Genomic DNA, 24969 nt, shown 5'->3' on the forward strand with positions numbered 1-24969 from the left:
CTAAGAATGCCCCAATATCTCCAACTGCAACTATCTTGATACTATACTCAGTCACAATTAGCATCCTTAACAAAGCCCCTTAATTCTACCTGCTAATTAGATTAAGTAAAAGCAACAACAACAAAATCTCTTATTTCAACAGGACAAGAGATTAGCTAGAACAATGTGTAGAAATTCTCAAGCTTCAGGAAGTACTGAACCATACAATCATAGAATGGCCTGGGTTGAAAAGGACCACAATGTTCATCTAGTTCCAACCCCCTGCTATGTGCAGGGCCACCAACCAGCAGACCAGGCTGCCCAGAGCCACATTCAGCCTGGTCTTGAATGCCTCCACGGATGGGGCATCCACAACTCCTTGGGCAACCTGTTCCAGTGCGTCACTGCTCTCTGAAGAGCAAGAGTCTTTCAGACACACACGCAAGGTTAAGCTCATCCTGTAACCACCAAGGCAGCCATTTCAGCTCTGGTCCCTGTCCTAGTCACAGCTCTTACTTTTAACTGATGTAGTTCAATAACTATTTTACTTTCAGATGATTTATTGTCAGACATCAGCTTGGATGTTTGCCTCAAATAGATGACTTAGAAAAGTAGGCTATGGGCATTTTTATATTTAAAGGTCACTTGAGTTGTAAACTAGACAGTCATTACCAGAAAGACAATATTCACTGTATAGTTCTAAAAAATGAGTTTGTAGTTTGATATACATCACAGTGATTGCTTAAGTGATTCTGATAATGTGACTAACATACAAAAGCTTCAGCCTCCAAAGAAAGTGAAACAGACATATTTCACACACAAAACAAGCTGTGTCTAACTTCCTCTTAATACCACTGTGCTTATAAAAAGCATTCACTGGAATAGTCTAGAACACACTGCTAGTCTGCCAGAGTTGAATTTTAAGTATGACAAATAATAAGTTTATTAATTAGATTCCATCTTAGGACACAACACTTCTGATTAACTAAGTATTCATATATAGAGTGTTTATATTATGTAGTTGTATTATATAATACATATTACATAATTATATATGTAATATATATGTAATAAATATATGTATTCTATAATACATACAATAATACATATTATATAAAAGGTATTATCTTTGATTTGATCCTTCTCCATATGAAGCTCCCTTTTTTGGTGCTTTTTTGGTTTTTTTTTTTTGTTTGTTTGTTTGTTTGTTTTTTTACAATATTATTTCACAGAAATAGGAAAAAGCTGTTTAATGGAATTAAAAAAAAAAAGAATAATTTGAAGGGGATGGGGAAGTAATTTTCTTCTTAACTTCTTCTCCAAAACAACGTCACAAGAATAGTAAGGAAAAAAGATAAATAAACCAAATGCTAACAGTTCCATGATGAACTATTAAATCAACTGCAGGAAAATTTGATCACATCAGCACGCCAAAACCTAGATGGAAAATAAAGCAGACCCAACAGTGCTCAAAAAATACTGCTTCAGGTTACTCCAACTTTCTATCACCATAATCACTTCTGAGCTTTACTCCACCCTTTGGTCTTGATGTCCACTTCCACTATGATTTTGGGGCCTTCAGAGCATGCTCTGATTGTTCTGAGCCAAAAAGAATTAGTATCTCTTTAAGAAATAATTGAAGTAGTAATGCAAAAGTCAGATCAAATAAGTCATTTAAACCACTGACTCCAATCACATCTTTAAATTCTGCTTTTAATCTGCCCAAGGCAAGCAGTAAATTTTAACTGAAAAACAGCCATTCACCGACAGCAAGTAAAACAGGTGCATGCATTTCCATGACATTTCTATTTGTTTTATACCTCCATGATAAAAATATAGGACCCAGAGTAGAATAACATGATTCAGCAAATAAAAACATGCACTCAATCAGTATTTTAATAAGTCTGTTAGCTAATAGAAAGAATGTTACTTACTGCTATTTCTCTGCATGCAGACATAGAAATTCCAGTACCTTCTATTTGCTTTAAAGCGTAATCTTTATCATCTTTCCTGTGAAAGAAGAAAAGAAATTTGTTTTAAAAATAGCACTATGAATTCAATGAGAGCTTTTTACCACCACGTCCATCCAAGAGATTTTTCACAAGGCTCAAAGACAACCCACTGTTCGCATCAACCTTTCTAAACAGAAAAGAGGAAAAAAATAGGAAATTAATGGACAAAATACGAACGTGGTTAATGGGGAGAAAGAATGGAATGAAACTGTGAGTGGGCGAGAACAGATTTCAGTAAGAGGGCAATTACACTGAATCAGAAAGATAAAAGAGAGGGGACATACAAGAGCTAACACAGGAAGAAAGGAGCAAGAGGACAAAGACAGAAGGCATTAAACTGCTTCTATACAATAAAAAATTTAAAACTTAGTGTCCTGGAAAATAGACCGAACCAATACTGAACAGAAACTCATTCACAGATCCAAAACAATCAAAAACATCCAAATATGGAACAATTCTTTATTTTTCTCCTTATAAGAATATTAGTAGCTTGAAGCCTGAAAACAAGAAACTTTCATTATGAAGGACATAATCAAATTGTGTGCTTAATGACGACACTGTTCTAAGAATGAAAAGCATAAGCGGACTTTAAATCAAGTGAGACATTTATGGTGGACAGGGGATTCACGGAGCACTCCAGGCAGCTGGCACAGGGCTTTCCTATGCTGCTGATGAAAGGTGAAATGATTTTGAGCTAATAAAACTTCCCTCTGTCTTTTCTATCTCCCTTAGCTGGCAATGGCTTGCAGCCACTATTGGATATAAATATGAAAGGAAATGGATTGGACAGAACGTTATTCTCATTGTCCTATTCACTTATACATCCAATTTTCAAGGTATTTGGAGGGATCATTATTGCATGAGAAGTGCTACTACACAACTGCTGCTCATACAAGCACTACCAGGGACAGGACATGGCGCAGGACTGCTCAGACTGAAGGTGTCTGCCATTGACTTGCTTGCTTTGATTTCATGGCAACAGGAGAACTTAGAATAGAAGGAAGTGCTGCCCTACAAATGGTGTTACAAGCACTTCTGGTAGCACTGACTGCTGCCTCATACTTAAGATTGCGGACCTCTATTTTTAACTGATTAATTTTTTGCCAAATTAAAAGTCTAGATTAAAACTTTCCGTAACAGATGGTACTTTCTCTGGGAATTCTCAGAAAAAAATAACTTCAGCTGTTTCCTAGAACAAAACTGGAAAAAAAACACTTTCATTTGTTCTTGCTGAGTGTTCTACAATTATCACTTTAATGGGGGGGGTGCAATTAACATTGCGTCCTCTTTCTCCTCGCAAGAACATATTCACATTGGATGAAATAAGAAGTTGGGAAAAATAAGATTTTTCAAATTGAAGGACAGTTTCAGACCTGAGCTCTGAGATGCTGTGCCCAGCCATGCAGCAGCACTCTGTGGCTGTGTGCCCTTTACCACTTGCTCCTCTGCTCCTCCCAGCTGCTAAAATGCTGCACTCTGCTACTGGGAGCAAGGAGGCTCTGCCCTGGCCTCCACTACACAAATGTTTCAGAGGAAACACAAACATATGTTGATACACTGGAGGGAAGGGAGGCCATCCAGAGGGACCTGGACAGACTGGAGAAGTGGGCCCATGAAAACCTAATGAGGTTCAACAAGGCCAAGTGCAGAGTGCCGCATTTGGGTTGGGGCAATCCCAGGTATTTATACAAACCGGGGGAAGACCATCTTGAGAGCAGCCCTGTGGAGAAGGACTTGGGGATCCTGATAGATGAGAAGCTGGACATGAGCCAGCAGTGTGTGCTTGCAGCCCGGAAGGCCAACTGTGTTCTGGGCTGCATTAAAAAAGGGGTGGCCAGCAGGGAGAGGGAGGTGATTGTCCCTCTCTACTCAGCTCTTGTGAGGCCCCATCTGGAGTACTGCGTCCAGGCCTTGGGCTCCCAGAGCAGGAAGGACTCTTGGAGCGGGTCCAGAGGAGGGCACTAAGATGATCAGAGGGCTGGAGCACCTCTCCTGTAAAGGGAACTGGACTTGTTTAGCTTGGAGAAGTGAAGGCTCCAGGGAGACCTCATTGTGGCTTTCCAGTACTCGAAGGGAGCATATAAACAGGAGTGGGAACGGCTGTTTACAAGGGCGGATAGTGATAGGACAAAGGGGAATGGTTTTAAACTGAGACAAGAGAGGCTTAGGTTAGACATTAGGAGGAAGTTTTTCACACAGAGGGTGGTGACACACTGGAACAGGCTGCCCAAGGAGGTTATGGATGGATGCCCCATCCCTGGAGACATTCAAGGCCAGGCTGGATGTGGCTCTGGGCCTGGTCTAGTGGTTGGTGACCCTTCACATAGCAGGGAGTTGGAACTAGGTATCTTTGTGGTCCTTTTCAATCCAGGTATATTGGAACTGTTGAATCACAGCCTGAACCTCTAACTGATCACCTGAGGCAAGCACTGAGGCAGCCGCGGGAGCACATGTGAAGGCGATTCACCTGTGTGACTGGAAGGGGTGGAGCCTGGCTCCACATCTCCTAGACCCCGTTTAAAGGCTGACTGCCACTGAGGAAGGATCTCTCTCTGGAGATTGCTCCCTGTGGAGTTTCTTGCAAGCCTACAACACCGGTGAGCACTTTTCATTTTGCTCTATCTTTTCCAACATGATAATCTTACTTGCTTAACTTCTCATGTGCACATTGATCATCCAATATTTTACAACATCTGTATACTTACTGATCTTACACCAGGCCATTCTATAATTGTATATAGTTAAAAAATAAATAAGTAAAATTTAGGGATAAAGCACATTGTAAGCACTGCACTATGGTCTCCTCCAGAACCTGAGAGAAAATAACAGATGACTTAAGGCTTAAATTCACTAGATGATGCACATGTATTATGAAGCAATACTCAAACATCTGTTCTACACTGAGACTGGAAAACTGCGATGGTTACCCTCTACACCATTACTATTAGCTATTCCATTAACAAAAGCAGGAAAAACTAAGTTTGATTGAGCCAAGCTAGACTGGCTTTCCATAATTCCTTTGTAATCATGAGAATTAGGAGAATACTCTTTTTTTTTTTTAGAGGGAGGGATAAGAACTTTTTAAAGTGTTATGAAATCAAAGGAAAGGTCAAAGTGACTGAGCTTATTTTACACAACTTCTAGAAACACTTTATCCATACTCTGGTTTTACCATAATACATCCTAAAGAGACTGTGTTTGCATGGACAATCACCTTCTTTGAAGATATTCAGTGTGTGACAAGGCAGGAAAAAAATTAAAAAAATGAACTGTAAATGTATTCTTCAGCAAACTAAGCAACAGCACCAGCTATTTATCAGCTTCCATTTTAAGGGCACAGAAAGACTCAAACCATATTTTACCTACAGTTCTAACAGGAGGATCACATTGGGAAAAATCTGACCATTTTCTCAATTGCCTGAGTAAGACTTCAAGCGAGTCCAAGCAGATCCTCCACAGCACAGCATGCTTAGAGAGGATGGTGAATCTGCACAATTATATCCCAACTATTACAATCATATATTCTTGTGTTTAAGTAGGCTGTCATCTTCAGCACAGGAATACTCCTTATTAGTAACAGTTGTCAAGTGACAAGAATAAGGGAACTTCCTTTGTACACCACTGCTGGGAAGCTCTTACTCGGGGGGCAATGAGGCACTGGCACAGCTGTTCCAGAGAGCTGTGGGTGCCCCATCCCTGCCTCTGAAGTACTAGAATACTTTCCACAACTACAAAAAAAAAAATCTAACTGAACTGATAAATACAATGGAACCTAAAGAAATAATCAATGTGAAAAGAACACAACAAAAAGCAGCAAAGAGTAGGAACAGATGCCTGCCAAATGCAAGCACTCTGCAAATTTCTAGTGTTGCAATGCCTGGTATTTTTACCATTTGTTAGAAAGAATAATTAAAGCATATATAAGCATATATCCTACACCTGGAAGAAAAGGGGGCTTGTTACCTACAAAATACCTTAAATAAACATCAATTTTACTGTTATTTCATTTCATATCAGCATGTTGTACAAATGTACTGATACTGCACTAAAGGATATCCCAAATGCTGATCATGAGATCAGTTAAAAAGTGAGTAATAAAAATAGAAGTACTAAAGCCTTAAAAATCAATGGTTGTTATTCCAAATTTACGCTGTTAAAAATAGGTCAGAAATTTGAAATTAACTAGTCATAACTTAAGAACAGTTCTTTAAAAATGAGGAAATGTAACATTTGTCAGCGGCTAAACATCTGAGGGAAACAGCTTCTACTGTCTTAAAACTACCAAAGGGAACTTTACATGCAGCATCCATTCAGTAGAAAATTAATGAACCCCGTAATTGTTTATGGTTCTTATTCCCTAAAGAATATGAAAATCCTCATAATTAAAGATAAGGACACTAACAAAACATAGAATTAAAAATCTGTTTCATTCTACTTTTGAGAATTCCATTAATATCAATAGTAATAAAAATAAAAAATCATAAGTACAGCTATCATACTATTGTTAAAGTGACTCAGTCTCAGCAGTATTAATTCAAAATCCACTGAATATATTATCATAGAATCTTTTGAGCGAGAAGGGATCCTTAAAGGCCATCCAGCCCAACTTCCTGCAATGAACAGGGAAACCTACAGCTCCGTCAGCTGCTCAGAACCCTGTCCAGCCTGACCTTGAATGTTTCCAGGAATAGGGCATCCAAAACCTCTGCCGGCAACCTGTGCCAGTGTCTCACCACCCTTATTGTAAAAAACTCCTTCATTATATCCTCTCTAAATCTCCCTACTTTTAGTTTGAAATCTTTTTCCCTTATCCTAACACAACAAGCTCTGCTAAAGTCTGTCTTCTTCCTTCTTACAGCCCTCCTTCGTATACTGAAAAGCTGCTGTCAGGTCTCCCCCACAGCCTTCTCTTCTCCAGGCTGAACAGCCCCAGCTCTCTCAGCCTGTCCTTGTAGGGAGGATGTTTTTGTGCTTCTCCCCTGGACATGCTCCAACAGGCATGTGCCACTTCTGTACTGAAGATTCCGCCCATGGATGTATTACTTGAAGTGAAGTCTCACAGTGCAGAGCAGAGGGGCAGGATCACTCCCTTGCCCTGCTGGCCATGCTGCTTTGGATGCAGCCCAGGATACAGTTGGTTTTCTGGGCTGTTGTATAATCAATGGATATACAGATGATATATATATCCAGGAGCTTGGCAAATATAATTTATATTGGAGTAATGAGAGAAAGTCACTCACCCCATCCTGGGCTCGTGAGATGAACTCCAATGGAGCGGATCTCCAGAGAGATCCTTCCCCACTGGCAGTCAGCTCTTAAATGGGTCTAGGAGAGGTGGAGCCAGGCTCCACCCCTTCCTGCAGCACAGGTGAATTGCCTTCACCTGTGCTCCCATGGCTGACTCATTGCTCACCTCAGGTGATTAATCAGAGGTTCAGGCCATGATTCAGCAGCCCTATACAGCTGTGAAGGTACATTGTTGGCTCACATCCTGCCTGCCATCCAGCAGTACCCCCCCCAGGTCCATTTTAGCAGGTCTGCACTCCATTCTTACATGCCCCAGGCTTCTACTGACAATGCCCTTGGTTTTTGCAGTTGAAAGTGAATTTGTGCTATAGGCATCTTAGCTTTGAACAGCTTATCAGATGAACATCAAGTAACACTGAACCCATAGCTGTGCAACTGCAGAATGTCCACATTATTAACAGTAAAACATGGACAGGAACTTTCATACATGCTAGAAAACCATGCAAAAAATATTAAGTGCTCCCCTACCTATTAGAACTTCAAAGAAGGACATGGATGAATGAGAGGTTTTATTATACTGATAAACATCAAAATGGAATTTGATAGCAAAGATTTAATTTACTACCAAGGAAGAAAGAGATAACATGAAATTAAAAACAATTTTATTATTCTATGAATTAACTGTAGCAATCAAGTTAGGAGAGGAAAAGAAGAAAACTTCTACTGAAGCTGGACATAGCAGCTATGTGGCCCAACCGCACATGTGAGATGGAAGGAGCAGCTGAAGGAGCTGGGATTGTTCAGCCTGGATAAGAGGAGGCTCAGGGGAGGCCTTATCGCTCTCTACAACTGCCTGAAGAGAGGGTGTGGTGAGGAGGAGGTCAGCCTCATCTCCCATGTAACAGGGAGAGATAGGAATAGAACAAGTAGAAAAGGCTACAAATTGTGCCAGAAGAGGTTCAGGTTGAATATTAGGAAAAAAATAATTCTCAGAAGAGTGGTGAGGCATTGGAATGGGCTGACTGGGGAGGTAGAAGAATCATCATCACTGGAGGTGTACAAAGAAAGGGGAGATGTCACACTGAGGGACATGGTGTAGAGCAGTCAGAAGTGTGGGCTGATGGTGGGACTCCATGATCTTAGCAGTCTTTCCAACCTTAATGAAATCACCTGAGTTGCAATTCAATAGCTTTAACTTAGATTCCATAAATTTACCAGCGTACTTAGAGCTTACACAAAGATCACATAAAATCCTTTCAACCTCTACAGGAGGCTGACTTACACAGCCTGCCTTCCCCCACCTCCCAAAGACCACTGCACACTGACAAGGTGCTTGTTACAACACAAGTGGTACAAAGTTTGAGAAACTGCATAATAGGCACCTGACTTGCCAGAAAGCACTTCGAATCCAAACACTTGTCAAAACTAATTAGCACACACAGCAAGTCTGATCAATGGCTCTGTACCTTCAGATAAAAATTGAGAAAAATCTCACCAAAAGGACAAAAGGGGCTGCTGTATGCTCAGCTAAGTGCTGAAGTGGTCTGAAAGAAGAGATCAATCAGAACTAACACAGGCACGGCTGCTTCATTCAAGATTAAGTTAGCACATCTTCTAACTAGTATCATCCTTCCAAGTCACCTTGAGATACTACACTCACCTTTGCAGAAAGCCACAGTTGAGTTCTATACCCACTGAAGTGTTGAGGAAAAACTAAAGTAGACTTTTTTTCCAACATATAGAAACAACGTGAAGTAAAACTACATTGTGTACTTGTAGCTGTCTGAAGGTTCCTTTAAAGCTGTTTTATTTTCACTGATGCTCTATGCATTACATATATCACTACAAAGAAATAATTCTGAAAAATCTCTAAATTTTCTATGGTACACTTTTTTTTTTCCTGACTTTAAAAAAAAACAAACTATTACCTAAAACAAGTTGGATGAAGCAATACTCAAATACATTAGGTCAAACAACTGGTTCGTCACTTGACTGAATTTTAAAACGCTATGAAAAAGGGAATGGTTATTTAGCATACATTAAACACAGAAGAGAAAGTTGTCTTCTTTATACAACAAAAACATGGCTGTATATGAAAGCTCAGATTTATTCAAGTCAGAGTATTTAAAAGTATTTACAACCAGCTTAAGGTTCATCCCAGCACAGATTGTTGCTTGTTTCCTGCACAGAAGATATCAGTCAAAAATCAGATAAAAAACAGATTCTGTCATGAAAGCCTCTTATGTATTAATAAATGAGAAAGGATAATGTCTGCCAGTCAGAAAAGCTACTTTGTAAAGGATGTCAGCTTGGAAGCATACTTCACAGCTATCCTCCTCTCCTCTACAAAGACTTTCCAGGTACAAGTGAATAAAGAGCAGTTTGTACTTGTTCAGCTGTAGAGAACAATAAATTCAATGCCCAAAACATTATGGCTTTAGACTTGTTTGTGCTTACCACTACAAGCAGTGCTCCGTACTGCTCCTGATGTGGCTGCTGGCATCAGCACCTGCTCTGCAGCATCAGCCCAGGTCCCACCACAGCTAATGACCTTGGGACTGGGTTCCGGTCTATAACAAAACCACAGTGCAACACCCGCAGAGCCATGCTATTACAATGTGTGCACTCCCAGGGCATCTGTTTTTTTTGTTTGTTTGTTTTTTTTCCAGGTGTCGCTGATGTGCGAGGGCTCTCAATGAAACTGGTACACAACTAATATTGGGAAGACCAGCTATGTCTTTTCTCAACAGAATACTATTAGCTCAAGGCAAAAAAATAATGTATGCACCACATTCTAAAGAGAGCAAGAGCAACAGTAAATGAACACTACAGCAGAAATCCAGGATCTCAATTTTCTTTTCACTCTAAGACAGTGGCTGCGAATAACTGATGAAGCAGGAACACGTCACAAGGAAATCAACACTACATGCCCTCATATTACTTTACTTTCTAGAGATTGCTAGAGCTGTCGAAGACAAGTCAGTAGACCTTACCTATGACTGAGGAGAACTGCTCAGTAATTAATACATCATTTTATGAAGGCATGTCATGTCACAAGTTGCACGGATGTTACTCACTCCAAGTTTCTATGTGATGCATGACTACAGTAACTCCTGAAGAGTCAGAAAGTGTACAGATAGTCATATATTTGAATAAATTTGAGAATTCAGAGAAATTGACAAAAATGTTTAATTGCCTTGTCCTCTCCTTTTCATCTAGAAAATTAATGTATCAAGCATCATGAAAGTAATATACTGATTACCTGTCTGCCAATAATTTCTAACATTAACATTTAAATACTAAAGAACCTAGCACACACAAAAAAAACTAAAGATGCATTTCAACACACTGCATGTTTTTCCTTTTAAGGTATGACTATTAACCACAAAAACGAGAACAGGTAAAAAAAAGCATATTTTAAGTTACACACTCTTTTTACTATTGTAACTCCTACTTCGGAAACGTACGTTTTATCCTGAAATTTTCCAGTGTGACTCAATCTTGCTAACTCTTCAGTATTTGATTTTTAGATATAGCATTCTTTAAGATGACAAAGAAACCTTTAGAAAAGAATAAAAGATTACAAGGAACACAATTTGTGATTGAAGCTCATGTTGTGGACTTGGAACTAAATTTGCAACATGCCACGTAAAAATAAAAGGCCGTAGTACTCAAGGAAACGCTAACAGAAAGAAAACACGGCAGGGAAAGATGTGCTAGCAGAATTTCTTAACTGGAGGCTTAACTCAAGGCTTTCTTTATCACCAAGATGCTTGCAGAACACAGCATAGCTGATACGCCAGAAGAGCATCATTATTCTTACTAGAGAGCAAGGCTTATGCAGAGAGCATTTTCTACTTCAAAAAAAATCCTCCAGCAATCAGACCTATTTGTGAGTAAAGCAAGCATCATATTCCACAGCTGGAGGAAAAACCAGCAACAGCAAGCCAATAAACCACACTTGAGACAGCTAATACTATGTGGCGAATGGCAATTTATCACTTTATTCCTTTTGTTCTTTGATTTGTTTTTTTTTAATTAACATATTTTGCCACAACACATAGTTTGGCAAGGAGTTCAAAGTAAAGGAATAAATTTAATAATACACTGTACATGCTGTTCTTCTGACCCAAGAATTTGTTGCTATCAAAAGAAAAGTATTTCCTTGCCATCTCCTCCTTCCTGCTCCCAGCCAAAAATTCTTCCCTTCTGACAGCTCTAATCTGTGCCACTCTCCTCCACCAGCTGATTCACCCCTCCAACAAGATATCCCCAAGAAACAGAAAAGCAAGCAGGATAACAAAGTACGTTAGGCTACAGAACAGTATGATGAGTATCCAAACCAGCAACAAAGCGTGTGGTATGAGCAAAAGATGAGGGGATGGATGGTAGAGGAGATGCAGAGATAGAAGAAAAGAGATGCTTCCCCCCTTCTGGAAGCAGTGACACACAGTGAGTGTACTTGGCCGCAGGTCAAAAAGAAATGAAAACTAAACAAAAGAGACAGAACAACCCATCCACCTATCCTAGTGATTAACTCCAGCACAGAATGCCCACAGAAGCAAGAATGCCTGGGATTCCCTTTCTTTTTCCCCCACAAAACTATAATTTCACTGCCAGCCTAAAATGAAAGTTTTCATGGAGTACAATTACAAGGACTGTTTCTATAAGAAGACAAGCTAGCAATTGCAGCTGTGAAGAAATTCTACAGTGACAGCCAAACGACATTACTCCTGAGAAAAGTTTTGTGCCACTTTATTGAAACACACTAAAGTTTTAACATTCCTTTATCTAAAGCACTACACGAGGTACCTACACGAACTCTTTTTAAAAGAAAATATTGCTGGACTTCATTTACACTTTCTTCTCTCAGACTGCTCTTCAGTTACCTCGGTATTGTGAGTAAAGAATCATCATCTCACAGAAATGATTAATTTATTATTATCTCTACAACTTCCTGAAGGGAGGTTGGGGTGAAGAGGGGTTTGGCCTCTTCTCCCAGGCAACAAACAGGAGCTGGGGAAACAGCCATAAGTTGTACCAGAGGAGGTTTAGGTTAGACACGAGGAAAAACTTTTTCTCTCAGAGAGTGGTCAGGCACTGGAATGGCTGCCCAGGGAGGTGGTGGAGTCGCCGTCCCTGGAAGTGTTCAGGAGGCATCTGGATGAGGAGCTGCGAGATACGGTTTAGTGCTTGTGGTAGCAGTGGTAATGAGAAGACTGTTGGACTAGATGATCTTATAGGTCGTTTCCAACCTTGTGATTCTATGATTCTGTCCCCTCAGTCTTCAAGGTCCTTCCCTGAGCCTTCACAATCAGCCCTCACCTTTACTACCCCAAATAACTACCTCCAAGCAAAGCTGTTTCCCAACTATTTATGATAAGTAATTTCCAGATAACATAAAACTTAAATTGTCTCTTCTCCTCAGAACCTTTTATGGGTCCACCATCTCTGCTGTCTGCCCACCTTACCAGTTGGTGGTTCCCACTCTTCCAATAACTCCTTTGAAAAAGTCACTGTTGTCCCTTTCCAGTCATCTATGGCTCAATTTGAAGCATCAGGTTACGATCTGTAGTTAGCAATCCATTATACTTTTGAACTCCTTCACATTTGTGAATGTTTCATCTTTACAAGTGGCCGCCCTTCAGTTTGTTCAGTTGTTCCAAGCACTGCAATTTGAGATCTCCTGTCACACTCTAACTTCCAATGCTTTAAGTTCTTCTGTAACACACAAAAGCAAAGCTCATTTCCTGCTGTCATTTCACCTTCTCTAAATACTTCTCCTATAGGTCAGTGGTCTTCTGGTTCTACAGGTAATGTGGTGTTACAGATGCTTCAGAACAGGGTAGAAAATGGAAGATTAATTTCATGCCCACTTCAGGATTGAGAGGGGAGATTGAGACTCTGTATTTTGAAGGCTTAGATGGAGAGGGTGCCAGAGGGCTATGACACTGCATTTTCATCCTGAGCCTATCATTACTTTCATTCTTTTCCATATTCATAACACACAGAAAATGTAATTTTTTCAGAGTGTTCTTATTCACAACAGCTTCCTTTACTGTACTATTTAGCTGTGCCAGATGCTTTTGAGCGATGGTTTACAGTATCTTGGTGAGTGATACATACCCACCAAGATTTAAATCTGTTCCCAAGTAGCTTGCAACATCCCACCTTTTCAGCTCACTTTAAGAAGCTGTATCCTCCTCCCATTGCCACCTCCTTTCTCAAAAAGGAATCACTGAATGAATGAAGTTAGGTGGTACTTTAGTGGATTGCTTAACCTTATTTAGATCCAGCACCCCTCCAAATGCAAAGTACAAATCATGTCTGTCACAGTCCTCAGCAGTAATACTCAGAATCGGCTCTGACATCCTACTGCAGACTAAGCCATGAGTTGTTTCTCTCTGCGTGGGTCCCATGACCAGCTGATTCATAAGGAGCTACTCCTTGTCCCCAGGATTGTCTTGGTATCTCCCTCTGACAGAGCATCTACCTAAACTAAATCAGGCAACAATCTTTTCATTACTGTTTGCTCTGCAGCCACTCTAATCTTACACAGATAAACTAGAGTCAGGCAGCGGTAATGCTGTTTGGTTTTTTTGGCATGTCATTTATTTATGCCTGGAATTCTACCCGTATAGATTCTAGTGCTGCAACAGGTACTTTTTGGGAGGTTGAACCGAGTACTTTGGTATCTGACACTCATCTGGAAGTCAGATAAGCTTCCAGTTGAGCTGAATTAACCCAAGAGTGAATGGCACTGTTGGAACACTCATTTGTGAGCAGCTGTTTTGTTCAACCCTGTTTAAATAGGATTGCAGTCCACTCTAAAAGCAAAGAGTTTGAACTCCAAACAGTTCAAGTACAAAAAGTTAGATAAGATTCAAATTACATTCAGAGACAAACTTGCTGCCTTAACATCCACACAGGCAGCACTCTCCCCAGTTGCTTCTATTAAGCTCCATACCTCGTACAGTAGCTCTGTGAGAACAACTGCGTTAATGAAACCTGATTTTCTGAGGCTTCACTGGGGGATTATCCAGTGTCTGAATGCAAAGTCTAATTGAAAGTACACCTGCAGCAAGGGCTATCATTCATAGGACAAGGTTTCTCTCCCAGAAAACACATCTCAGGCAGAAACACAAGGCAGAATCTGGGGATTTAATGCAATTCAGATCCCACTGTATTTGAGTTCAACGCACGTATTAGTCAAACACACAGTAATGAACTGAGTCTTCTTTTTTACAGCAACTCTCAAGTGTCCTTTACTCAAATGTCAACATCTTGTACGCAAGGTGTTACAAGCACACAGAATGGAGCATTCCCAGAAAAACAGGCAGATTGTCTCAGTGACCTTTCATTGTGTTCTTCCATATTGACAGAACATGTGCATTTTTCCAAGACTCATTTTAATTTTGGATGTCTAGGCTATCATCCACAGTAGATTAAAAAAAAAAAAAAAACATGTTCTCTTGAACATTTTGGTCTTTAAAGAACATATCTACAGCTCAAATCCCACTTTACCATTCTTTTCCCACAAATACTGAATTAACCACTCAACAGACCTTACTATACCTCTTACCACTCGATGTAGTTTAAAGCAGTTGAATGGAAACTGTTGCCTGAACAGAAGCTTCTTTCTATTCAAGAATTACAAAACAGTCCTTTCACATCCTGATCTTCATAAGCTTGGGACAGTCTTTTGCTGGGATGTCCGCTGCTCTAGGGGACATCAGTAGAATTCTCCACAGGTTAAACTGTCTAACCAGTATCTCTCCTGTATCAGCTAAGAAGGAATTCACATTTCTACACAAATTTCAATAAATTCATTCAAACATATTTATTACATGCAAAGTCTACAAGACACAAAAGTTAGTATCTAGTTCATAAGAGGCCTTGTACCTAGCAAAAGCACATCACTATGGATAATCTATTTTGTAATCGCAAATGTGCTATTAGAGGGGCTTGATAAGGTCTCAGAAACCATTTGTTGAGCCCCTGAGGAGAGGAAGTGAAAACAGCAGGCCAGCCAGCACACAAAACCCTCTGGACAGCCACCAGCCTGCACACAGCTGCAACACAGCATCATTGCCAGGCTCTTGCAGAAAAAGGGAGTGGGAAGGGAAGGGGGGCACAAGAGTCAGATGGGGGGAGAAGCCTCATCCTTACTCCCATCCACCCACACCAGATGGGCTTCTCTACTCTAAACCTTTATCCTCACAATTCTTCCATTTCTCACTCATTTGCAATTTAAATTCGAAGAGAAGCTGGAGCTGCACCTACCAGCATTAATCATGCACAGGTAGGAAAAGCAGCCTCCCCAGCAGCCCAGGTGCCTTGCTGACTCCAATCTGCATTCCACATCATTGCAATTCCACAGCTGTAAGGTCCACTGGACAACAGCAGACAACTACCAGGCTTCAACGACAAAACAGACACATCAGTGCTGTAATTTGGGAGTCCTGGGGAAGTGCCTGCCATCATTAAACACTGCTGGGCTACAACCTCACATACGCAAACACCAGTTTCTGTGCCCTACACGTGTTTCTATTGTAGTTTTCAAATTTCTTAAAAAAAAAAAAAAAAAACAAACTATTCTTAAGAAAAAAAATTCACAGGTTCTACTTCAACCGTCTGCAAATTGCAGCCTTTCCAATTCCTCTGCTAAAGGACATTAAAGTTTACAGCTGTTTTGTATCTTTTTTTAATGTTTAAACACGAGAATCCAAGAATACCAAAAGCTAGAGCAAGCATACAACCTCAGTGCCATTTGACCAAGGGCAGCACTCTCTAACACACACTTTCTCTACAATCAGCACCCTCAAAACCTGTTAATGAGAAACCAGGCACAGTAGTGCATCACTCTGTTATTTACATGTTCTATTATTCCAATTTGTAACCTAGAATAAAGCAGATACCGATCTCTGCTCTCACACCCTCCTCTGTGTGCTAATGGCCTCAAATAGCAGTGAAACGCTCAAGGCTACACAGTTCCACCTTTGCTGCTGGCTACCAACACTAATTGAGGCATGTGGCAAGATTACAAAAAGACTGTACCAAAGAAAGCCCGAGGCTCACTAAAGAGCTCATGGTGAAGATGGGCAAACTGATCTTAAAAGATACAAAGCCTGGAGACACCTAAGAGGATGAGAAGGGAAAGAAGCAGATGGGAAGATAGCTAACTATATGAGTTTTACAAGAAAAATTAAAGAGCACAAGACTCAATGCAACACAGCACACATACTTCATTATGCAGATAGAATTTAATTAGATTTCCAACAACTATGGTAATGGATCCAAAAGAGACTCAGGGCATATATTTTAACAAGATAATACAGACATATTACATAGGCACTAAATAAAGTCTGTGGCATTTAGAAATTCCACGCCATTGTTCACAGTAGTGGCAAGCCAAGTGCTAGCATTCTGACTTCACACTCTCATTCCGTGCACATCACCTGCACTCACTGCTTCTGTTCAGAGGAGTTCAACTTGACATGTGAATACAGGTAAGAAAAAAATATGTTGCATTTCTTAAACAGCGAGAAGACAAGAGCTGTTTGTCAGTTCAGTTTGAAAGCTAACAGGATGAACTCCATGATACAGCTCCAGCAAAGACTCAATGCAGAATTAATCCAGAAGCTGGAAGCCTAGGTCTGTTACTTGCCTTCTTGCCAAAATGTCCCTGCTGGACTCATTGCCTCTATTTGTGGCACTCCCAAACTCCACATTCCTCTCACTAAAGTCAGTTTTATATTAACATTGCCCAAATAAGTGAACGATCTACGATCTCAAATAGGTCAATCAACACATACCCGTAAATAGCCACAACATGCACTGTTTCCTACAACTTAAACAGAGATGGTTTCCATCTCTTTAGTTCAAACCACAAATTTCTGAAACAGAATCATCATAATTCTTGCAATACCCTTTTCCAGGTAAGTAGAAACTACCACATCATACTAAAGATGAAGCAAACCAGTAGTTCATTGGATACCACTACTTTCTCCACCAGTGCTTTTTTTTTTAATACAACTCATGCAGACCCTCAAGGAAAAGAAAAGCCACATATGGATTTGATTGTTTGAAAGGTACAAGTTCAATACATAAATGTATTTTCATGCTTTCAGGTAAGTGTTAGTACATCCAAAAGAAAAAATGTGCCCCTCCATCTACAGAAATACTTCCAACACAGAACTAATGGCTGAAATGAGATTTAATTTAAAAAAAAAAACAAACAGCTGTACTTGGGCACTTAGATCACTTCTTCTATTTCCTGAGAATAAGCTGGGAAGCATGAGCTTACTGACCACGTGTTCCCAACCATGAGCATAGTCTCCCAAAGTCCCCTTCTCCTGAAGAGTGAGAAGATCTTCCCTTCCAATAACATGTGGGAGATGTTAGTACAGACTGGGATTTTCAATTATGTCATTTTCTGCTGCTGTAATTAAAGAGTTAGATATGGCCTAACATTGACATTCAATATTCTCATCCAAACCACAACCAATAAACAGGAAGAGCAAGTATTTGGAAACAGTCCAAACTGCCACTGAAGCAGACATCCTTGCTCAACAGCATATGCGTCTCTCAGAGACCTCAGACATCAGCTGTATGCTAAGAATCGAAGACATAGGACAGCAAATAAAACAGTGCAAGATCAACTCCATTAAAGTCAGACACCACTGAGGAGTTAGCACACTAGCACCGTGCTCTGCCAGCACAGAAACCGCAGCCTGAGAGAGGTAATAAAGCATCTGCTGCACACTCTGGGGCAAGCCCTCCAGTTTCCCAGCACCTCAGTATGCTGAAGCCAATAGCTGGGAGTCAGTTCCTACGGAACTCAGCAGGAGTTTGATCTCGTCAATTAAACAAACCGACCACCTCAAGTCTGTTTCTAGCCCAAAAAGCTAAAAAACGCTGGCCTATTTTCCAGTTCTGTTGCAAGTCAAACAGGTAGTTTTAAAACCTGGGTTGAGCAACATTCCTGAATGAGCACCCAAACAGCATGCAGAGCAGCTTCAATGCAGGAAATAACTGAAATTCCCTAGACAATAAAAAGTAAATTGTCCTACTGCCACTAGAGACAAGAGCAAGTTTCCTTACGTACAGAGTGACATTGAGCACGGTACGCCGTTCCCTTCCAGCCTGCCAGTAGAAGGAACTGCCAGCTCATGCGCTCTGCTGCTACAGCAGTCACCAATTCAGACAGCCTGCTCAGAGGAGGTGCAGGGCCACCAGCACCACTTGAAAAGCCGGGAAGATTCTTTTCAACCACAGGGCTACAAAGTTGATGACAAAAGGAATGGAAATGAGAGCTTGGGAACTGAATGCAGTTTTGCTGCAGGCCATGTGCCACACATAGCTCAGCTTTAGCACCACACACGAGTACTCAGCTGATGCGATGTTCAAGTTTAGCCAGGGACTATATTAGAAACACCCATGCAAGTGTACCTGGTGACTCCCTGTGCAAAATTCTCAACACAACCAGTCCAGTCTCAAAGCCTCACCTTGTGGCAAAGGACAAGGCATGGCTGGATTGGCTTTCTTGCTGGTGCAGGGCATGAAAACCATGTTACGTCTTCATCAGTATGTCAAGAATATGCAGCCTCCTTCACTCCTTTTAAGGCTCCTTGCTGTACCAAAATGGCCATGTAACTGTCCCCCAAAGCACCCCCTTGTAGTTTAACAACATACTATTACATTCCTACTGTTTGGACCCATTAATGTTAATCTAGTTTCACGAAGGCAATCAGCAAGAACGGGTGAAGACCCCTGCTATACAAAAGGCACTAGCTCCTTTTGCTTGTAAGATAGATTTTCATCACTGAGTTTTTAAACATGTTTGCACAGGATGAATTATTAAAATATAGTTCTTTTCTATGTTTATCCTATTCATTAGACATCTGTGTGTAGAATGTCATTTAAGAAAGAGCAGCCTCAATATTTTTAATAAAACATTTGCAGTCCTGTAGCACAAGCATTTAAAAAATTGTGATGCATAATAAACATGGGACTTCAGTTGTTTAAAATAGGATTTAGAATCATATAGTGAAATTTAAAGTAAATGTACACCTTTAATGGAAAAATCCATGCAAATGCAGCAGAAAGAAAGAATTTCATGCACAAAGAAAGTTTGAGCTGTGCAAGAACTGCAAATGAAAAGGTTTCTCCTCTAGCATTATACAACATTTGGGGAAATATTTCAGCAGTGATGTTTAGTATATAACAGTACTGAGCTCTTCCTTTCGTACGCTCACACTGCAAGATGTACAGTGTCCACCCATACGTTATCATAGTGTCAGGAAACTGAACTGCTATTAGAGATCTGCTTCTGTAATTCGTTTCTTTGTGATAAAGGAATCAAAATGGAATCTTCCCCTTCAATCCTGATTCCACCCACATCACGTAAGGCCACCTATGTACCACTATGCCATATGCTACTGAAGCATCCACAGATAGTTATATCTTAAGTGTTTGAGATATTGTCCAAATGCAATTACCCAGCATATTTGAGAGTTCCCAGCAATCTTGCAGAGAAATTAGAAGCGCAAGGGGAAGAGACTAGAAAAGAGGCGCTGAAGAACACCTGCAGATAAGGAGATCTGCTGCAACAGCTTACCTAACTCACCGCAGTTTATGCCCTTGCACCTCCCCTCCAAAAAAAAAAAGAAAAGAAAAGAAAAAAATCAGACCAGGTAAGAATTTCTCCTGCCAATGGTCTGAAGGATTCACATGTAAGGTGTGGAAGTAGTTAGGTGAATCCCAGCAGCAGACAAAACCCATGGTGAAATAACAGCACTCTGATGAATAGCGGTGCGTGCAGAGCCGGGCAGCAGCCCCACCGCAAGCGCTCTGCAGGCAGCGCTGAGAGCTTACATAAAGGGAACCCGATCGCATTTCTGCCGTAGCTGACCACAGCCTGCTCTAAGCTGATTTACCACAGGTAGAAACAACGCCCAGCCTTTCAAACGCACATCCTTTCAATGAGAAAACACGGAGTTCGAGGAGATGGACAGAAAAGCCGGGTGCGAGGGAGCAGCGGGACCTGTTAGAGTACAGCGCTGTCGCTCCCGCTGCCCTCGCCCCCCACCGCCCATTGTTCTGGCACCGACGCCGTGTCACCGAGAGCCAGGTGACACACCTGCATCTTCCTAGACAGGACTTCTGCGGGGAAATTCACTCACCGCGGTCTGTACTCAAATACAGACCTTTGAAAGCATCCTAAAGGAGACTTGGGCTACAGGAGCAGCCGGCAACAACACCCAAAATGGTGACTACAAGAAATAAACCAGACAAAAAGCGTTCAAAAGGAAAGAGGAATCGAGCTAGGCTTTACGAAACCGGTGGCCGGGCTGACGCCTGGGGACCCCGGCTTCTTCCAAAGGAAAGCCCGCCGGGTGCAGCCTCTTATCCCAGCCGTGGCATTTTTCCTCTACGGGGCGGTGGCGGGGGAGGAGGCGAGGGGGGCGGCGGTGCCGAAAGCCGCTCCGGCAGGCAGGAGCCGCAGGGACCGAGCGGCAGCCGCCGCCGCAGGGACGGGGCCGGGACTGGGGCGGTCAGAAGGGAGCCCCGCTCCTCACTCACCCGTCTTTGCGCTTGGCTTTGTAGACGTGCCCGTAGGTGCCCCTGCCCACCTTGCAGCCCTCGTACTCGAACAGGTCCTCCACCCGCTCCCGCTCGCCAGTCAGCTTCACCTTGAAGTCATAGTCCATCTTCGCCGCCCCGCAACACCTCTCGGCAGCCGCGCACCCCGCCCCGCCGCCCCCCGGCAGCGGCGGCAGCAGCAGCAGGAGGAGGAGGAGGAGGAAGAGGAGGCCCCCGGGCCGCCCCGCGGAGCATGCAGAGCCGGGAGGCGGCGGCGGAGCTGCTCGCTCCTTCCCTCCGCGCTCCGTCTCCAGCCGCTCCCCTCCTGCCCGCCGGCTCGCGGCACAACAGCCGGGCTGCGCGCGGAATACGGCGGCCGCGCCTGGCCGCACTGTTGCAAAGAAGCGTCGCAAACCGCGGGCACCTCCCCGGCCCCGGGCACGGCGGACAGCGCACCGCGTGGAAGGCGGCGGGCTCCGACCACAGCCCCGCCCTCTCTCGGACCGGCGTGCCTTGCGGCGAAGTGTGCTGGGAGCTGTAGTGCCGGGGGAGGGGCTATGGCGCGGGGCATGCTTGGAGCTGTAGTGCTGGGGGAGGGGCTTTGGCGCGGGGCATGCTGGGAGCTGTAGTGCTGCCAGCCCAGCTCCCGGGTTTTGGAAGAAGAAACAACGTTCTCTGGACCGTCCTGAGAGCGTTTCTGTTTACTTTACACCTTCAGGTGGATTCCTGAAACTGCACCACAGGCCCAGTACCGCCTGTGGCATTGCTGTGTTGCTGTGAGGGACCCGATGCCCGCTGGAAGGGCACTGGGCAGGCGTTATGAGCAGAGCGAGCTGGCACGGTCTCACCCAGCACCCCGCTCCTCCTGGCCAGCCCCAGCGCTCAGTCCTGCTAGCTGGGCTGTGCGCAATGCAGCGCTCTCACAGAAGCGATAGATCTGCAGTCTCCTTCACACAGCTGCCGTTACCGGGAGGCAGCAGTGGGTGAGGTCAGGCTGTCCCAGCTGTGGCACCACGGGGTGTGGAGGAACAATGAGTGCATGAATAAACACAAGGATGCAGCAGCCAGACGGCCTTCTGAGAACTCGTGCTCCTTGACTTCTTTGCATAAACCATTTGGAAAGAATTCCTTGCTTTGACAAAGAAAACCTCACAAGTCAAAACCACAACAGAAAAAAACTTTTTCCTCTCTTTTAGGTTTTAGTCCTTTTCTAGGAATGTTCAGACTGTCTTTCTGCAGATCTTTCTTTCATTAGCTTTTCCCACCATTGGGATTGCATGCCATCCAGAACTGGTGGATTTTTTTCTCTGCTTCTTCACTCTGTTTGTGCTTCCAGTACTTCAATTGTTGGCAACATTCAGTTTAATCGATTCAGATGTGTGGTTCTGAAGTCATAAGAAATTTCAAACGAAGCACAAGTTGAACTTCTTAACGACAAGAAACCAACATGGACATTTCAAGACCAACTTTTAATTCTGCTTCATGAAAAAATACACTCTTGTGTGATTTATTTTAAAAATCTGTCAACATACTACATAATTTTAAGGAAAAAAAGGTTAGTTTAGGAATCCATTCTTAAAAAGAAAAAGATGGCCAGGCCACAATCTGCTCTTCCTAAAGTACCACAATGCAGAGGGTTGGAGATAGTTACCATGACACATCCCCATGTCACTGTCATGTCCACTTACTCCATTTACCAATTCGCCTAATTTGAACAAATTTCAGCTCTTTGGAGATTTTTTCATTTCAGAATAGCCATTCTGTATAGTGTGAGCATTTTCTAGGAACCTTGCAGTTGATAACATGCAGCTGTGTTAGCTGAATACTGACAGCATTTAAGAAGCTGAAGTGCTACTCCCACAAATATTTTGGTATATAAAGTTAAGTACTCTTTATTGTGTGCTCAGCTGCCCTTTGCTATAAAATCAGACCAGTGATGCGTCTTAGATTCTGGCATGAGTGCAAGTCATCAACAAACATACACCCATAGTTTGGATCCAGATCCAGAGAGCTGTGTTAACATGCAGCGGAACATCTGTTTGCCAGACACATGACCATCATCACTATCTGTCTGTTTTATGCCCCTGAAGAAGCCAGAGTGTTGATTCTCAAGAGTCTTCACTTCAAAATTCTGCCTAGGAACAAACATCTGGCTACTTTTTTAGAGCCCTTCCTTAGGGAAATAAACTCTAATACTGACAAACTATGTTAGAATTATTTCAACAGCAAGAATCATAGCAAGAGACCTCTGGAGGTTTGCTTGTTTAATATCCTGCTTAAAGCAGGATTGCTATTAAATTCACGTTGCTTGAGAAAAAAACGCTGAGGATGGAGATTCCACAGCCTCTAGAGACCCGACAGTCCTCAGGATAAAAACACTTGTCCTTATTTTGATGCCGAACATCTATCAAATTCATGCTTACCGTCTGTCCTCCCACTGTGCACTTGGCTAAAAAGTCTGGCTATGTCTTCTCAGCAACTTCCTTGCGAGTGCTAGAAGGCTGCCCCTTCTCCCAGCTAAACAAGCCCAGGTGCCCACAGCCTCACATAGAAGTGTGCAGCCCGTGATCATCTTGGTGCTCTCTGCTGAATTCCTTCCATTTTGTTAATAATTTTCTGTGTGAATATTGTTCTGCTGAAGACCCCCCAGACATGGCATTGTATTCCACATGATGGCACTCAAGCACCAAGAAAGAGGAAATAACCACTTCCCAACATATGTGTGCCGTTAGCTTTCCTTGCTGCAGGGGTGCACTCTTGACTCCTGTCTGTCCTGCTGTGCGCCAGGAGCCCCAGTCCTTCTGTGCAGCAACATGACCCAGTTGGTAAGCCCCATTCAGTACTGTCCTAAAGGGTTGGTCAGTCCAAGATGGCAGACAGCATTTGTCTTTGTTGAGCTCCAGGAAGCTCCTGGTGGCCCAGCATACCTGCAGCCTGCCCAGGTGCCCCTGAATGGCAGCACTGCACCCGGGCGTATCAACTCTATCTCACTACTTTGGTGTCATCTGCACAAAGGTACTGTTTTAAAAAATTGATTTAAAGGTTCTGCCTTGCTTGTATATAAAACATGATTATATATAAAAAACCCAACACATAATGGCATAAAGTTACTTTCTAAAGAAATTAAATGACTGAACAATTGAATGAAACCAGGTTTATAGAGCTTACTTTAAGAAACTTAAAACCGGTTTCCTGAGATTTGCTGCTCTCTACAGGCTACTTCTATTATCGTCCTAAAAGAGGTGTTTTATGATTGGGAAAGTTGCTGCTGCCACAGTAATACTGTTAGAGGAAAGACTTACTATTGTTATTTCGGTATTAACGACACCAATAAGAGCATAAAATAAACATAAGAAGCATAAAATAATCAAATACTTACACTACACTTCTGTGAAATATAAATATGAATAGGAAATGAACGGAGAATTGTGCACCATAGAAAAAGGACTGTTTCAGTCTAAGCTTTGAGTAAAGAAACATGGCTTTATTTATGTTCCTAAAACATACCATAAACTTATTCTGGATGAGCAGCTCATGTCTGCCTTGATACCAGAGAAGATGCTGAGTTTGACTGTGATTACTAAACATCAGAGTGTGAGAGAAAAGGACTGCCAGAAGAGAACAACAGGAAATTGTGTGAAGAAATTGTCAAGGGAGCAGGGCATTACTTTGTATGCAAGGCGGATATTCAAACTTCTATTACAAGAGTGAAATTTGTCTTCAGGAAAAACATATTTTAGTTATATCAGGCAAAGGAAGCCAAAGCACACTTCAGCAATCACTAACTTTCATGGTGTGATGAGAAACATGAATAACAAGGGTTGAACTTAGTGAATAAAGTAGAAAAGAATAGCATTTAGCATCGGTGCTAAAATGTGTCCTTCCTGTTGTGTCCCTGTAGAAAGCATGTACTGGCAATAAATAAATAAATAAATAAATAAAGTATAAACTAGTAAGAAACCTAAATGTAACTCTTCCTTTCTTCCTTACACTTCTTTCTCAAAAAGTATAAACAAATTGTGCAGTATGTAAAGAAGGGAGTAGAAGTGTCTTCCTGGACACTGCCCTCGGCCCTTCCTATCACCTCCCTTATTTGTGAGGGCTTGTTTTTGCATCAAGACCAACTGCAGAATATCCATATTTTATT

General features: G+C 42.1%; 1 protein-coding gene across 5 annotated transcripts in view; it reads right to left on the minus strand.

Moving 5' to 3' along the window:
- Positions 1-21322, minus strand: part of CDK8 (cyclin dependent kinase 8) — a 67786-nt gene extending 46464 nt beyond the window's left edge. For 2 of the 5 annotated variants that reach the window (XR_014881091.1, XR_014881090.1), the window contains exons 1-2: positions 20823-21322; positions 1914-1989 (exon numbers count right to left, since the gene is read on the minus strand). Coding sequence is in view for 3 of the 5 variants with exons in the window: in XM_085216135.1 (XP_085072261.1) it covers positions 1914-1989; positions 20823-20950 (204 nt within the window). In the remaining 2 variants the exon portion in view is untranslated. The remainder of the gene's footprint in view (positions 1-1913; positions 1990-20822) is intronic. The other 3 variants (XM_085216135.1, XM_085216136.1, XM_085216134.1) reach the window with 3 other exon arrangements.
- Positions 21323-24969: the final 3647 nt, after the last annotated feature.

This window comes from Meleagris gallopavo, chromosome 1 (genome assembly GCF_905368555.1).
Source record: "Meleagris gallopavo chromosome 1, MGAL_WU_HG_1.1, whole genome shotgun sequence".
NCBI lineage: Eukaryota > Metazoa > Chordata > Aves > Galliformes > Phasianidae > Meleagris > Meleagris gallopavo.